Raw genomic sequence first — 14,752 nt, forward strand, 5'->3', positions numbered from 1 at the left:
GAATATATGATTTAATCAGTTGAGCTGCTTTCAATGAGTGTTATCTTGGTTTAATAGCTTTTAATGGGGTTTAAGTCATGCAAAGGTCGAATTGAATTCTACTGTAGACATGACTGCATCATGCCTCTAACCATCATTTTGATTGGTTACAAAAGGGCTGTATAGATGCATTGAGCCAATCAGAGATATTGTAAGATTAGTCCGTCAGGCAGAAGGGGATAAAGCTTTAAATTGTTAAAAAAATCAAAAAGCTCTAATTTGATTGGTTACTCAGGTGATTATATCACGTAATTAACCAATCCGGGGCACTGTATAAAGAAATGTAGTACTGTCCATGAGGATAAGTGAATGGTTTGATTTCGATTCTATTTCAAAATGGTTATTACAGACATAACAATGTGGACTACAACTTTTCTTTATATTTCTTACAGAGAGGATTTGAAAAGATGGATAAGGTCACAAGAACACCACAAGCCAAGAGTGCCAATGAGTCAATAGAGTACACACATCACGAAGAAATATCCACTCTTTGATCTTCATTATGCGGATGATTTTTTGTATTCCATCAGTTCATAACTAGCCTCATCAGGGAGCTTCATCTTCCCTGTTTGAATTTGTGAAAACGATGCAGTGTAGCTACATGTCAACTCGCGCACAGGTGTTGCAGTCATCTTGAAGTTGTCATGGTGATGATGTAACATTTGATTTGCACGAGCTAGCTACAAACAAGAACGCGGCGCCTCGCGACAGTTTTCGGAGGCTTCATGACTTTGTTGTATTCCAAACTGTTTCAAGTTAACTCAGGATATTGTGGGTCGTTATTTTTTATTTACAATAAAGCCCAAATGAATTACAGTTTATTTATTCGACGGACCACCGACGGGATATTACCAGCCCACGTGCTTGTGGTCATCATGGCACTGCATGAAATATTAAGGTGGCGTTGCTTTCGACAGACACCATCACGTGAGCATTCCAGAACAACAGAAGTCATGTACGTACCATTATGAATTGAACTATAGAGGATGATGAAGTTGGAGATACATTGTATGAAGACAAACATGGGACTAATTCTACAATGAGAGGCTCGTGACGCGCGTACGCAAGAACAAAGTTTAGTTGCTTCTCCATGTGAGAAGGAAAGTGACTTTCAGCAACATTTGATGTGTGCTTTTAGTACCATTTGATGTGTGCTTTTAGTACCATTTGATGTGTGCTAAAACTTTGAATACTTGATTCGACTAAAACTAAGACTAACGACTACTTTTCCCTCATAAGACTTGTTCAAGAAGTACCTCTTCTAAGATCTATGCAATATGTTACCACAAACACACAAAGCTTATACTGAATTCCGATTAAAATTTTATTAAGAATATTAATGTTTTCTGTTATTTGATCACATATCAGGCACGATTTCTTTACCTACAGATCAAACTTACGTTTTGAAAGAAAAAAAACCACTTTTTACCTGTATTATGCCCACTTTTTCAAGCACCACTTTTTACCTGTATTATGCCCACTTTCTCAAGCACCTAAGAATACACACATTTAGACAATCCATTTGTGTGATATAATGCCAATGCTCGAACACTATAATCGCTGTATTAGTCTCATTCTAGATATAGTTCCCAAAGGTCCAAAAACACTTGTATTACATAGCTTGTAACATCATGTATAGGTTAGTATATAAAGTGATCACAATTATTGGGCATTAATAATGAATTCATTCATCTATAATGTAGAGTAGTAGCATCTATCTGCATTTATTTCATATAATAGCCCACTAACCAAGAATGTACATAATACATCGTACTTCGTGTTTTGGTATTAATTGTCCTTTGTGCTAAGAACCTGAGCTTTGTGTGTTCCTCTGTGCAAAGTTTCGTAAGATTGCTCGAGCTGTATGTATGGTATTCCAGCAGACCGAGTCGAGCCAACATGCTAATGGAAGTTACGCACACGTGGGAGATCAAAAAGCGTATCAGATTTGACGAACAGAAACTGAAGAGGGGGTTGCTCGAACTACATCAGCTTTCTTGATGGAAGTGCCTTCTTTCCTTCAGGTACTTGTTGCCTTCTTCGTGAATGCAAATGCATTTTTTTTGAGAAATTGAGAGTAAGATATTCTTCCTTCACTGATTTCTTCTTGCGTGTTGAACGCGAAGAAGTTCTCATCTCAACTCAAGCTAACCAGATAATGATGTTGACCTCCTACGGAGTGTATCGGGGTTTAGAGCAAGGAATGCCTATCTGCAATAGCTGCCAGGTGTATCATGTGTACAATATAGAATGTAGAAATGGTCAACTTGTCTATGGGCAGCTATTGCAGATGGGCCTTTCTTGCAACAAACCTTCGATGTAATTGTTAACGGCAATATTTTTATGTATGTATTGTGACACTCCCACAGTCCACATTCTAGATTACGTCAACCACGTATGTGAAAATCGTTTCAGATGCAAACGCCAAAAGTTGCGTTGTCGATTTATATACAATAACATGGATGCTAAGATACTAGAGGTCATAGTCTGTTGCCTAAGAAGAAACCGGTATTGTTATTAGGAGCTTGGAGTTGATGCATGGCCAGATGTATGCGGCCGCGATAGTTAATGTGAGGGATAAGTATGGCGTGTACAATTGTTTTAAATACCCAAAGGTCTTTTATACAATGCCTTGAGTGATAGGGCTGTACTTTGGTGAAGGAAGGTGCTTATGCAGTGGTCGCTTCAATGTTGATAGTAATCTCCCGTGTGACACACGACATTGTTTTGTGACCCTGCAGTAGAGTAATTATATTCATAATTTATGGAAACAAATAACAGAACTAACTGTGAACAAGTTATAGATATTTATGATCATGTATAGTATAAGTATGATTATTTTTTATAAAAAAAATAGAATAGGCCTCAAAGTCGGTGATGTGGTGAAGTAGGTGGATGTACATGTGTATAGATAATAAGATTATGACTGTAGACAAATGTGTCAGTCACATTGTGTAATACTTACGTAGCTTCAGGGACTTCACGAGTTGCACGCTCCGATTCATCATACAAACAGTAAGACCATGAGACGGTAGATCTTCGTTTATTCGACTGACATGATAAACCCTAACCCTACTGCCCTGACCTGATTGAAATACACAAGTAATCCGGTCTTTGTTTTGGCTTGGTTCAAGGGGTGATTATCGTGTGGGAATGCGCCCTAGACGCAGCGGTGCATGGCCCAAAATGTATTCGTGGCTCTGAAAGACAAAAAGAACTTAATTTCAATTAAATTACCGAGGCTGTTTAATCTAAGAAACGGAGCCTGCATGCCCATCAAGACCCTCGTGATACAGGTGATATTGGACAACAACAATTCAAATGGTGCTAACCAGTGGTCCTTGCGAAAACTTGCTTGGATCCTTATAATAATCGGAATGTACAACTAATTACGAAAAATGTCAGTGATCTTTCCCTTGTGCACGAACCTGATGAAGATTTCATTATCATTCTCGATCTTCGGATCACCCCAGGCACATTACAAGGCCACATCATAATTTTACACAAGAATATTGAATGTAGCCCCCTGACCTGACGAATGTTGTAATGTACTATGGTAAGATTTCTATTGGTACAAATAAGATAGATAGTACTGTGTAATCAATCACAACTGCGTCATTGTTGTAAGGTAAATCATGTAGGATAATATCCTTATATTGGAATCACCATAAATGTTACGTTTCTTGTCCGTTGTTAAAAAATCATATCAAAACGAATCCTGAACAGTAACAATTGTGCACATATTTCTTCAATAGCCTAATCTTTGTTCTAAGTTCTTAGTTCGTTTCATTTTTTGTGAAAAAAAGTAATGATGCGGGTAATGATGCGTGTATCCCTACATTGTTTTTGCTGTCGAAGCAGAAGCAGAAAGAATTCCAGTAAATACAAAGCAATTCTTCAGAAACCACAATGTGTTATCATCATGACGCAATCATTCTCATGACACTGAAAATATGCACATTTTTATAGTATGACAGATGTTTTAGTTGGACTTTCCATTTTCTACAGTTGAAGTAATCGCGGCGGTAATGTAGAACATAAATAATGTTAGAAAAAAATGATTCATGTTAGTTTTCAAAGGGATACATAAAAAGTAACAATTTCTAAAATAGTCACATAGTTGAGTTTTAATTTGTTAATGTGTATATTTGATTTTGTAATTATTATTCATTCTTTGTTCTTTTGTTTTGTTAAATAATTTTCAATTTGTAGTTGAGTCTGTTTTGATTTAACATTTTTTTCAAAGCTTAGTTTAGTGTAGCTTGGTTTCAGATCGTATAGAAAGTTTCGTTTAATTTTAAACTTTTAAGGAAAGTTGTAAACAAATGTATGCGCGTAACAGCGTAACGTTAAGATTGGACTCTATAATCAAAAACATTTTAGTCATTTGAGATGGGAAAAAACTAACAGTGTATAATTGTTTTATATATCTCATATATTTCTTCCAAGTTTTAAACTACGGTATATTGCAAACGAGCTGAGGTTTGCAGGACAACGGACCTTTAAAACTGAAAAATTCTGGTTGAAATGATCTCTTTCAGGAGAAAATTCTACGGGTATACAGACTAGAACAGGTAGAAAAATGAATTGCATGGATTTTGTACAAACTACTTTGTATTTTGTTGGCAAATGTATGTCATCTATGTTTGGAGATTTCATTTGAAAACTTATTCTTCGCCCACACGGTGATGGACTCAAGTGACAAACTAAAGTTCATTTCATTATTTAAATTATGCTCTTTGTCATGTTTGTTAAAATGATATTCACTTTTTTTACTCTCTGCATGTAAAAAAAGTGAAAGACAGCATTTCACTCTAAAAGTGAAATGACAAGAGTGAAAATTAAGGAAAACTAAATGTTACCATGGTTACTCTGGAAAGTGTAATTTATTCTGGAAAGAGTGTAATTCACTCTGGAAAGAGTGTAATTCACTCTGAAAAGAATGTAATTCACTCTGGAAAGAATGCAATTTACTCCTCTAGAAAGAGTGTAATTCACTCTGGAAATGGTGTAATTCACCATGGAAACATTTGTAAAAAGACATTTTGGAAACAGTCAAATTTCACTCTTTTACATTTAGAGAGTAAGGTACTAAACAACTCACCATTTTGCAATCATCGTATGATGATATATGTTCACTTGAACGTCATGATGTGGTTCAATCTATCTTTAGATTGAAGGATACAATTATTGTTAACGTTGTAGTAAGGCATAGCACAATGAGTAAACAATGCAATGGTGACATGTTTTCTGAAAAGAAATTCAAATTGCTATCATACTCATCTTCCGATGTTCATTGTTAGAGATTCATAGACCATTCCTATAATTGGCACTTGATTTGGTAAACATGGATAAATAACGAAAGCGAGGACAAAACGGTATCGCGTGATTATGAAAAAAAATCAAAGCTAGTCAAAAGGGTGTGATATTGATGTACATCCCCCATCAACGGCAGATAAGTGGCAATCATAGCAATGGTCACTCGATACAGATATATTTATGTGCAAATAGACGAATAATGCTTGAGATAAATCAGATTATGTCGTATCTGCATTTATAATTGAGCAATAAGAAATCAAGGGGTCCAGATCGCATATACTTTAAGAAATTAGGAACATTGGTGTTATAGCCAGAGACTGGGAGCGAACCTGCAAATATCAATCAATTCGGTAACTCGAGTACTCAATTTATCAATTTGGTTTTGTTTATTTTTTGAAGACGAAAACAAAGAGTTATTTCAAATCCTGCATGCTTTGGCTATATTTGCGGCTCCAACGTTGTTCCAACACATTTTGTGCAAATTATTATAATAATGGCCTGATATGTTATTCGTCTGTTTGCAAAATAAATGCTCATAGTCCCCTTTATGTTATAGTATTACGTCACTAATATAACTTATTGACTAGAAACGGGACGAATATAAATTCTAGTAAAACTTAAGTCAACCACATCTTCGTTTTTTTGCAATTCACTAGAATACTATAAGGTTTTATTTGTTCTGTTTCAAAAACTCATTATTTATACACTACAGAACCTACTTATGAACTAAAAACCTTGTCCTGCTTTACCAAAACTATGATCAATGGTTATACACTGAACAAATTTACTACAAATTAGTAGATGTACGTTTTCTGTGCACATGCGTTTTAAGCAGAATTTATATATTTGTATATTATGTTTGACTCTATTGAAGTATTTTTATTATTTCTAAATAAAATAGATTATTCGTTAGAATACTATTTTTTAGTTTGTACTGGTGTCGTCATTTCAGTAACCTGTTAACAGTCAAAAAAGAAAAGAATTAAAATATGATGTGCGATTTGCGCATGCCCTCATAGTCTTTCAATACTTGTTGTTTTACAAATTTCCTGGTGTTGGTGATATAACAAGTTAATGATAATTGTTTGACACGTTTCCTTTCACCACATTCACCCAGATATTTGTTTACCACACGACGATGGAGGGCAAGTCGTATTGAGCTTCCAATGCAAACATGGGGGGTCAGGGTGTACCATGTTAAGCCCTTCACATTCTTGAGCATAAATCTGATCACTTGTTCCAGTTAGGTATTGTGTGGCCTTGATAATTCAAACGCTATAAACTTCTGTCAAAAATCACAAAAATGCTAAAAGATCACCTATGACCTATGTACTGAGTACTGAGATGTTGTTGCGTCTAATGCACTCGCCCCTTCGGGGCTAGTGGACTAGACGCATCAACATCTCAGTACGCGTGCATTATTTTGTACAATTTCACTCTCGACAAGTATAACGCATAATTTCATAAATTAGTACCATTTACCAACCGCGAAAGACGGTGACCTCGAAAGACAGTATAACCGGGAAAGACAGTAACCGTTAGTATAATAATAATAATAATAATTATAATAATAATAATTATTGGGGTGGGGAAAATAAGACTAAAAAGGGCATTTCGTGATCCACAGCATCATCCCCGCCCCCACTTTTCTCAAAAAAAGTTGAGATTTTTATATCACTGGAAACCTCTGGCTTCAAAATATTTATGTGCAAAAAATTTCTTGCAGATTAATTCGTTTAGCAAAGATATCGCGATAATCATTATTACACATTGTCTATGGAGCAGTGTAATACACATTATCATTCATAACTTGCAAACGCAAAATCGGAATCAACTGAAATTTTGGGAATAAGCTTTTTTTGTGGATATCTACTGAAAAATGTCATAAAAAGAGGATATGATCACGAAATACTTCTTTAAGGGCTCTGGTATGAGCGTTTGGACAGTACATACTGCAGTTACTGTCCGTTTTCCTATACACAATACACAGTGCTCTCACCATTGACGCGTGACCCCTACAAATGATGTACGTTGCAAGAATGGGCACTTGCCTAGTTAACATCACTGTGTGAAAAATAACCAGCCAATATGTTAGCTATTCTCCAAACTTTTAGCAAATATATTTCTCTAACATGACCTAAAATTACAGCTAGGTTAGATGTTCAGAAATAGTCGCACTTTTGTAAAATACTAGCGGGTACCCGCGCTTCGCGCGGGCCCCCGCTAGATGAGTAAATGGGAGCGGTTAGTAAACGGGATCGGTTAGCATAAACGATGGAAATGGTAATCATGTCAATTGGTATCGCTTTTAACAGCTCAATTATTACGCGGTTAGTGATGTGGTAGGCCTACCATTTGTTGCCTCTACTTTGCAAACGACGTTCTTTCTTTCTTACTTTCCCGTTCTTTCTTTCTTGCTTTCCCGTTCTTTCTTTCTTGCTTTCCCGTTCTTTCTTTCTTGCTTTCCCGTTCTTTCTTTCTTGCTTTCCCTCCCTTTCTTTCTTGCTTTCCCTCCCTTTTTGTTGCCTCTGCAAACGACGTTCTTTCTTTCTTACGTTCCCGTTCTTTCTTTCTTGCTTTCCCGTTCTTTCTTTCTTGCTTTCCCTCCCTTTCTTTCTTGCTTTCCCTCCCTTTCTTTCTTGCTTTCCCTCTCTTTCTTTCTTGCTTTCCCTCCCTTTCTTTCTTGCTTTCCCTCACTTTCTTTCTTGCTTTCCCTTTCTTTCTTTCTTTCTTTCTTTCTTTCTTTCTTTCTTTCTTTCCATTTCTTTCTTTCTTTCTTTCTTTCTTTCTTTCTTTCTTTCTTTCTTTCTTTCTTTCTTTCTTTCTTTCTTGCTTTCTTTCTTTCTTTCTTTCTTTCTTTCTTTCTTTCTTTCCCTCTTTCCTTTCCCTTTTTACTTATTTCTTTCCTTTTTTCTTTCAGTTTCTCTCTTTCCTGCGTTCCATTTCTCTTTCTGTTTCTTGCTTGTTCACTTTCTTTTCTCTCTCTCTCTCTCTCTTTCTTTCTTTCTGTCTGTCTATTTCTTCTTTGTTTTCGTTTCTCTCTCCTTTCTCTTTCTTGCTTTCCCGTTGTTTCTTTTCTTTCTTTCTTTCTTTCTTTCTTTCTTTCTTTCTTTCTTTCTTTCTTTCTTTCTTTCTTTCTTTCTTTCTTTCTTTCTTTCTTTCTTTCTTTCTTTCTTTCTTTCTTTCTTTTCGTTCTTTCCTCTTTCTTTCCCTCTTTCCTTCCCTCTTTCCTTCCTTTTTTCCTTCCTTCCTTTTCTTTCTTTACATAGGCATAAATCCCGGGATGAGTAATAAATTCCTCAATATTTCGATAAGGGGCATGATCTACTGAATCACCTCCATGTTGACGCATGTATGTGGGTTCCTTTATTTCTTTCGTTCGTTCTTGTTTTATATGGGTTTCTGTTTCATCAAGTAGGCCTATAGCAACATTGGGTTTCAAGAAGGTTGAGTTACATATAGCGTAAATTCCGGTGTTGGGGTGGGTATAACCCCCCCAATGTTTTGATAAGGTCAATGGTCCGTACAATCACCCCAAGTTCACACATGTATAATAGATGTGGGTTTCTGACAAAATTAACCTCATTTTTGGCCAAACTAAAAGTGCCAATTTTGCGGCCTTCGTGCGAATTTGTTCCACTTTTGCACAATATAATTCACCAGTAGGCCTAATTAGCTTGCCATAAATTATTCTGTCGCCAAGATGCTGGCTTCACTGTAGGCCTATTGCAAGAAATTGATTTAAACGGACCCATCCCCCATGCCAAGTCAAGATAAATCTATGCCAATCTTAACGTTGCCAAAAGGTGCCGGATTCACTATTAATATGCCTACTTCAAGAAATGTTTTCATCCCTCCCTAATGTCAAAAAGAAATCTACGCCACGGATATTTAGCGGTTGCGGTTTTATACCATGCTATAATCTGCTAATAATGTCCCACACTCCCCATCGAAATTCATCACAACATGACAAACGAATAAACTCAAATTACTTTCCAATACCGTATATATGCCTAGGCCTACCTTGAATTTAAAATCTTCGGAAAGTCATCACAAAAGAAGTTTCCGAAAGTCATAATTTGCATAAACGAATGCAGTTGATTTATTATTATAGCCGTTGCGGTTACCATGCCGCATAATGCCCACTCTCCGTCGAAAGTCACCACGAACGGATAAACTAATATCACTTTCAAAATTATTAGATCACTTGGACCATTTATTTTCAAAATACGTAACTTAAAACCACCTTTGTCTCAGCCATTAATTTGTTAGTTCCGTCTAAGAGATGTGATATTTTCCGTCTTAGATGAAACTGGAAGTTTTGTTACCATTAGCGCGTCGGGAAGTTGCCACGACCTGTGCGTAATCCGCGTATAGCAACGCAGCAACGGACCGTAAATAAGCGGGCCACCATTGGTTGATCTACCGAATAAATCCAAATAATTATTTGTATTTATTAATTTATCTATCTATCTATGCATTTACCATTCATCTGGAAATGCTAGAACTTATTTATTTATCTATTTATTAATTTATAATTTATCTATAATCTCCGAGATGATACCGATGAATCGATCAGTTCCTCTTCAAAGTATCGATTATCGGCAAGTTCCTCTTTAATAGTATAGATGAGTGAGGGCAAGGCATAGCTAGCCAACTCCCCGTGTTAATTGAATGGAGATTTGACCGAAAATATTGGTATCGGACCGCTCACTTCTGAAGGATGCCACAAAAAAACGGTACAAGCTACATCTTAACTATTCTCTGGCAATCATCATGATGAGTTTCTTATGGGCGCACACCTCTAAATCACTCCGCGCACGATGTAATGTGGATGAGTTCCGGTAAAAACGAAATCTTTTTTGAGGTATTTTGGGCCTTTCTGTGGACTTGTAAGGAAAAGAGAAGCATGTTATAGCTTAAATAAAAGTTTGAGACCTATAAACGAACTTGGATCCCATAAAAGTTGCATAATCCAATTTTTGAAAAAAGTAGGCCCTCGGATTGAGAAAATGACCAGAAACGGGTTTTCAGGGTAAAAACGGGTCGAAAATGGTCATGGTGCTGTTTAAACGCCCATATCATGAAATCTAATCGGAAGACTACCCGTACATTGAAACATATATTAAATTTTCATCGATTTGCAATCGATTGGTTGTATATTTATGTTCAATTTGTTGCCGAAAAAGTCTAAAATCGGGCAAAGAAGAGACGTGTTTTCACGTGTATTTCAATGGGACGCGCTATTGGTGGTGTGCGCCCTTATAAGGCATGATAGGCTTAATTGGCCCGAAGTAGGCTTTTTACAGGAATCACGTCAAAAACAGGACGGATATGTGTAAAATTCCGATTTTGCGATCTGAATTAAAACTTTACAAGCCACTTAGAGATTTTAAAGTGTTTTATAGTGAAAATGTAATTTAAATTTCTTAATTAATATTGTTAAAGTTCATTAAAGTGATGAAAAAGTCAGCAAATTCGGCGTTCTGAGAGTTTTCATTAATTTAATATCGTGATTAAATTTTAGCACGTGTCCTTAAAACGTCTCAAATTTCAGTTTTTTTCGGGGGGGGGGGAAAAATGATGCTTAATATAAAAATATGAATGTGTAGAAAATGTTTAAACTTACTTTTATTACGTTTAAAGAAATAAAAATGCAAATATACCATTCAAAAGACGCTGATGCGAGTAACATTTTTGAAGAAAATGACCAAGACTGCTAGAATGGTCAAAATCATAAAAACTGTATATTTTCTGCATTGGACACATAACTTCAAACATATTTTTTTCCAAATCTATTTATCCTAGAGCAATAAAATTTGACAATTTAATCCAAAATGTAATAAAGTTTTCAAATCTATAATGAAAAGAACCGACTTTACAAATGTGCATTATAAGGCATGATAGGCTTAATTGGCCCGATGTAGGCTTTTTACAGGAATCACGTCAAAAACAGGACGGATATGTGTAAAATTCCGATTTTGCGATCTGAATTAAAACTTTACAAGCCACTTAGAGATTTTAAAGTGTTTTATAGTGAAAATGTAATTTAAATTTCTTAATTAATATTGTTAAAGTTCATTAAAGTGATGAAAAAGTCAGCAAATTCGGCGTTCTGAGAGTTTTCATTAATTTAATATCGTGATTAAATTTTAGCACGTGTCCTTAAAACGTCTCAAATTTCAGTTTTTTTCGGGGGGGGGGGCAAAATGATGCTTAATATAAAAATATGAATGTGTAGAAAATGTTTAAACTTACTTTTATTACGTTTAAAGAAATAAAATGCAAATATACCATTCAAAAGACGCTGATGCGAGTAACATTTTGAAGAAAATGACCAAGACTGCTAGAATGGTCAAAATCATAAAAACTGTATATTTTCTGCATTGGACACATAACTTCAAACATATTTTTTTCCAAATCTATTTATCCTAGAGCAATAAAATTTGACAATTTAATCCAAAATGTAATAAAGTTTTCAAATCTATAATGAAAAGAACCGACTTTACAAATGTGCATTATAAGGGCGCACACCTCTAAATCACTCCGCGCACGATGTAATGTGGATGAGTTCCAGTAAAAACGAAATCTTTTTTGAGGTATTTTGGGCCTTTCTGTGGACTTGTAAGGAAAAAGAGAAGCATGTTATAGCTTAAATAAAAGTTTGAGACCTATAAACGAACTTGGATCCCATAAAAGTTGCATAATCCAATTTTTGAAAAAAGTAGGCCCTCGGATTGAGAAAATGACCAGAAACGGGTTTTCAGGGTAAAAACGGGTCGAAAATGGTCATGGTGCTGTTTAAACGCCCATATCATGAAATCTAATCGGAAGACTACCCGTACATTGAAACATATATTAAATTTTCATCGATTTGCAATCGATTGGTTGTATATTTATGTTCAATTTGTTGCCGAAAAGGTCTAAAATCGGGCAAAGAAGAGACGTGTTTTCACGTGTATTTCAATGGGACGCGCTATTGGTGGTGTGCGCCCTTATATAGTATGCCGAAATTGGGTACTGTAGGTGATTGACAAAGGGTCGCACTTTTCTGATAAATAAGTGACAGTGAACATGAAATATCAGCGCCCATAAACCCAAGTTAGTAGCTAGTTAGTGGAGGCCGTCACGGGACTGATTATTGATTATTGAAGTGCCTTATTAATAGATACGCACGATTTAGGGCAAGAAAAACAAACCGGGACACTTTTGGAGACATCATCATCATCATAATCATTATCATCATCATCATCATTATCATCATCATCATCATCATCATCGACATCATCATCATCATCACTTTCTACATTTTTCTAAACAACATAGGGCCTACCGTTTTAATAAGATTTTTTTCTTGAAATGCATGTAACTATAATTATTGTTTAGAGCGTGATGAAATAAAACATCACGATTTTCATCACAAAACAAATATAATGCATAAGAAATCGTTTGTTTTAGAGCGTGATGATGAAATAAAACATCACGATTTTCATCCCGAAACAAAGTAATACATAAGAAATCAATTTTTCGTGAGTGATGAAATAAAACATCAAAATTGTCATCACGAAACAAAGTAATACATGAGAAATCGTTTGTTTTAAAGCGTGATGAAATAAAACATCACGATTTTCATCACAAAACAAAGTAATAGGCCTACAAAAGAAATACATTTTTCGAGAGTGATTAAATAAAACATCACGATTTTCATCACGGAACAAAGTAATACATAAGACATCGTTTGTTTGATTGCAATCAACCGCGACAGTTCGTCTCACACACATAACAATGCACTGCGATCAAATAGGTTGATGACAACATTTGATTGAATGGACTGCACTGCGCCATGATTACGTGCACCGGTTCAAATCCTTTGTTTGGAGCCAATCAATAATTTCACGTACAGCCTCTATGCAAATTAGAGTTTACACACGCTGCAGCTGGGGTAATCGACCGAAGCTGGTTGCCGTTAGTGATCGAATGCATGAGCTTATTTGCTTTACTGAATCGATTTACTGGATTAATTTCCTGTTAACTGGGTTTAATGCCACAAAGGTCGAATCGCCTTTGCCATGGACCATGACTGCATCATGATTTTTGGAGGCGGGGGCATGATCATGAGAGCACATCAGACATATCGAATTACATTCTGAATACGAAGAATGTCCTGATGATATCCAATAATTTGGATTTTGATTTTCAAAAGGCCCATAATACAAATTTTATGATAAATTATTAAAATTGGATATATTTCAAGTTGTTGATATATAATAGTCCTCGAGTAAACATTATAAAGCTAATGATAAATCTAATGTGCTTAAAAGTGTAGGCCTGTGTAGCTGGGATGAAAAGCCGGTGATTAATTGGAAATTTTGACCTTTCATATATTGAAGATATAGGCTACATTTTTTCCCAAAGACTGATTTTTGTTGGTGTGTTGGGGAAAAATCCATAGCCTATCTTCAATACGAAAGGTCAAAAATTTCCAGTTGATCGTCGGCTTTTCATCCCAGCTACATAGCCTAAATTATTTGATATCAGAAGGATATATTCTTCGTATTCAGAATGCAATTCGATATTATATATCTGATGTGCTCTCATGTCCCACAAAAATACTGCCCAAACGTTGCTACCACTGGGAGCCCTAAGTTGTCTTACCAGGAGCCCGAGAAGACCGGTGAATGCATGTGAATAGACACTCAGTACGCCAGTGACCATCCTCTATTATTATGCATAGCCGACCAGTCATGTTGAAAATGCCCCTGAAAATGTTGAATTTGCAATAAATTTCATCTTCGTGAGGGCGCTGTCGAAATGTAAATGAGTTGTGACCTCAAGGTTTTTGATATGCATTGTACTTATCCTATATTTAGGGCTGGTGCAATAATTATGTGTACCCCGGGGGTGAATTCTCAAAATGGTCTGCCAAAATCGCTTGCCCCCCTTTGGCCGTGCCAAAAACCTTTGCCCCCCCCTTTCGATGTGCCAAAAAAACCGTTGCCCCCCCCCCCCTTACACATGCAAGATTTTGGGGAACCCGAATTTAAAACCTTAAATTGTCTTAACATATAATGCGAGCGCAGCGAGCAGGAAATTTTGCATATTTGAACGTGTTCGTAACATTTTCCTATGCCTTTTTAGGGCGTAATATAGAAACGGTGCCCAAAATATCTGTGCCAAAAATTGCTTGCCCCCCCCCCTTTCGACCTGCCAAAAATTGCTTGACCCCCCCTTTCGACCTGCCAAAATTGCTTGCCCCCCCTTTTGGCCTGCCAAAAATCTTTGCCCCCCCTATAATTCACTGGGGGGTACACATAATTATTGCACCACCCCTTAGCATTAGGCCTAGTGACAACAAAAATAATTTATCTTGACAAAAATGTGAATTTTTTTTTTT

General features: G+C 36.1%; 1 protein-coding gene across 3 annotated transcripts in view; it reads left to right on the top strand.

Annotated features, from left to right (window-relative positions):
- Nucleotides 1-6,280, top strand: part of LOC140151273 (solute carrier organic anion transporter family member 2A1-like) — a 65,650-nt gene extending 59,370 nt beyond the window's left edge. For all 3 annotated transcript variants that reach the window (XM_072173553.1, XM_072173551.1, XM_072173552.1), the window contains exon 12: nt 432-6,280. In XM_072173553.1, coding sequence (XP_072029654.1) covers nt 432-533 — 102 coding nt within the window. In that variant the 3' untranslated portion in view covers nt 534-6,280. The remainder of the gene's footprint in view (nt 1-431) is intronic.
- Nucleotides 6,281-14,752: the final 8,472 nt, after the last annotated feature.

This window comes from Amphiura filiformis, chromosome 4 (genome assembly GCF_039555335.1).
Source record: "Amphiura filiformis chromosome 4, Afil_fr2py, whole genome shotgun sequence".
Lineage (NCBI taxonomy): Eukaryota > Metazoa > Echinodermata > Ophiuroidea > Amphilepidida > Amphiuridae > Amphiura > Amphiura filiformis.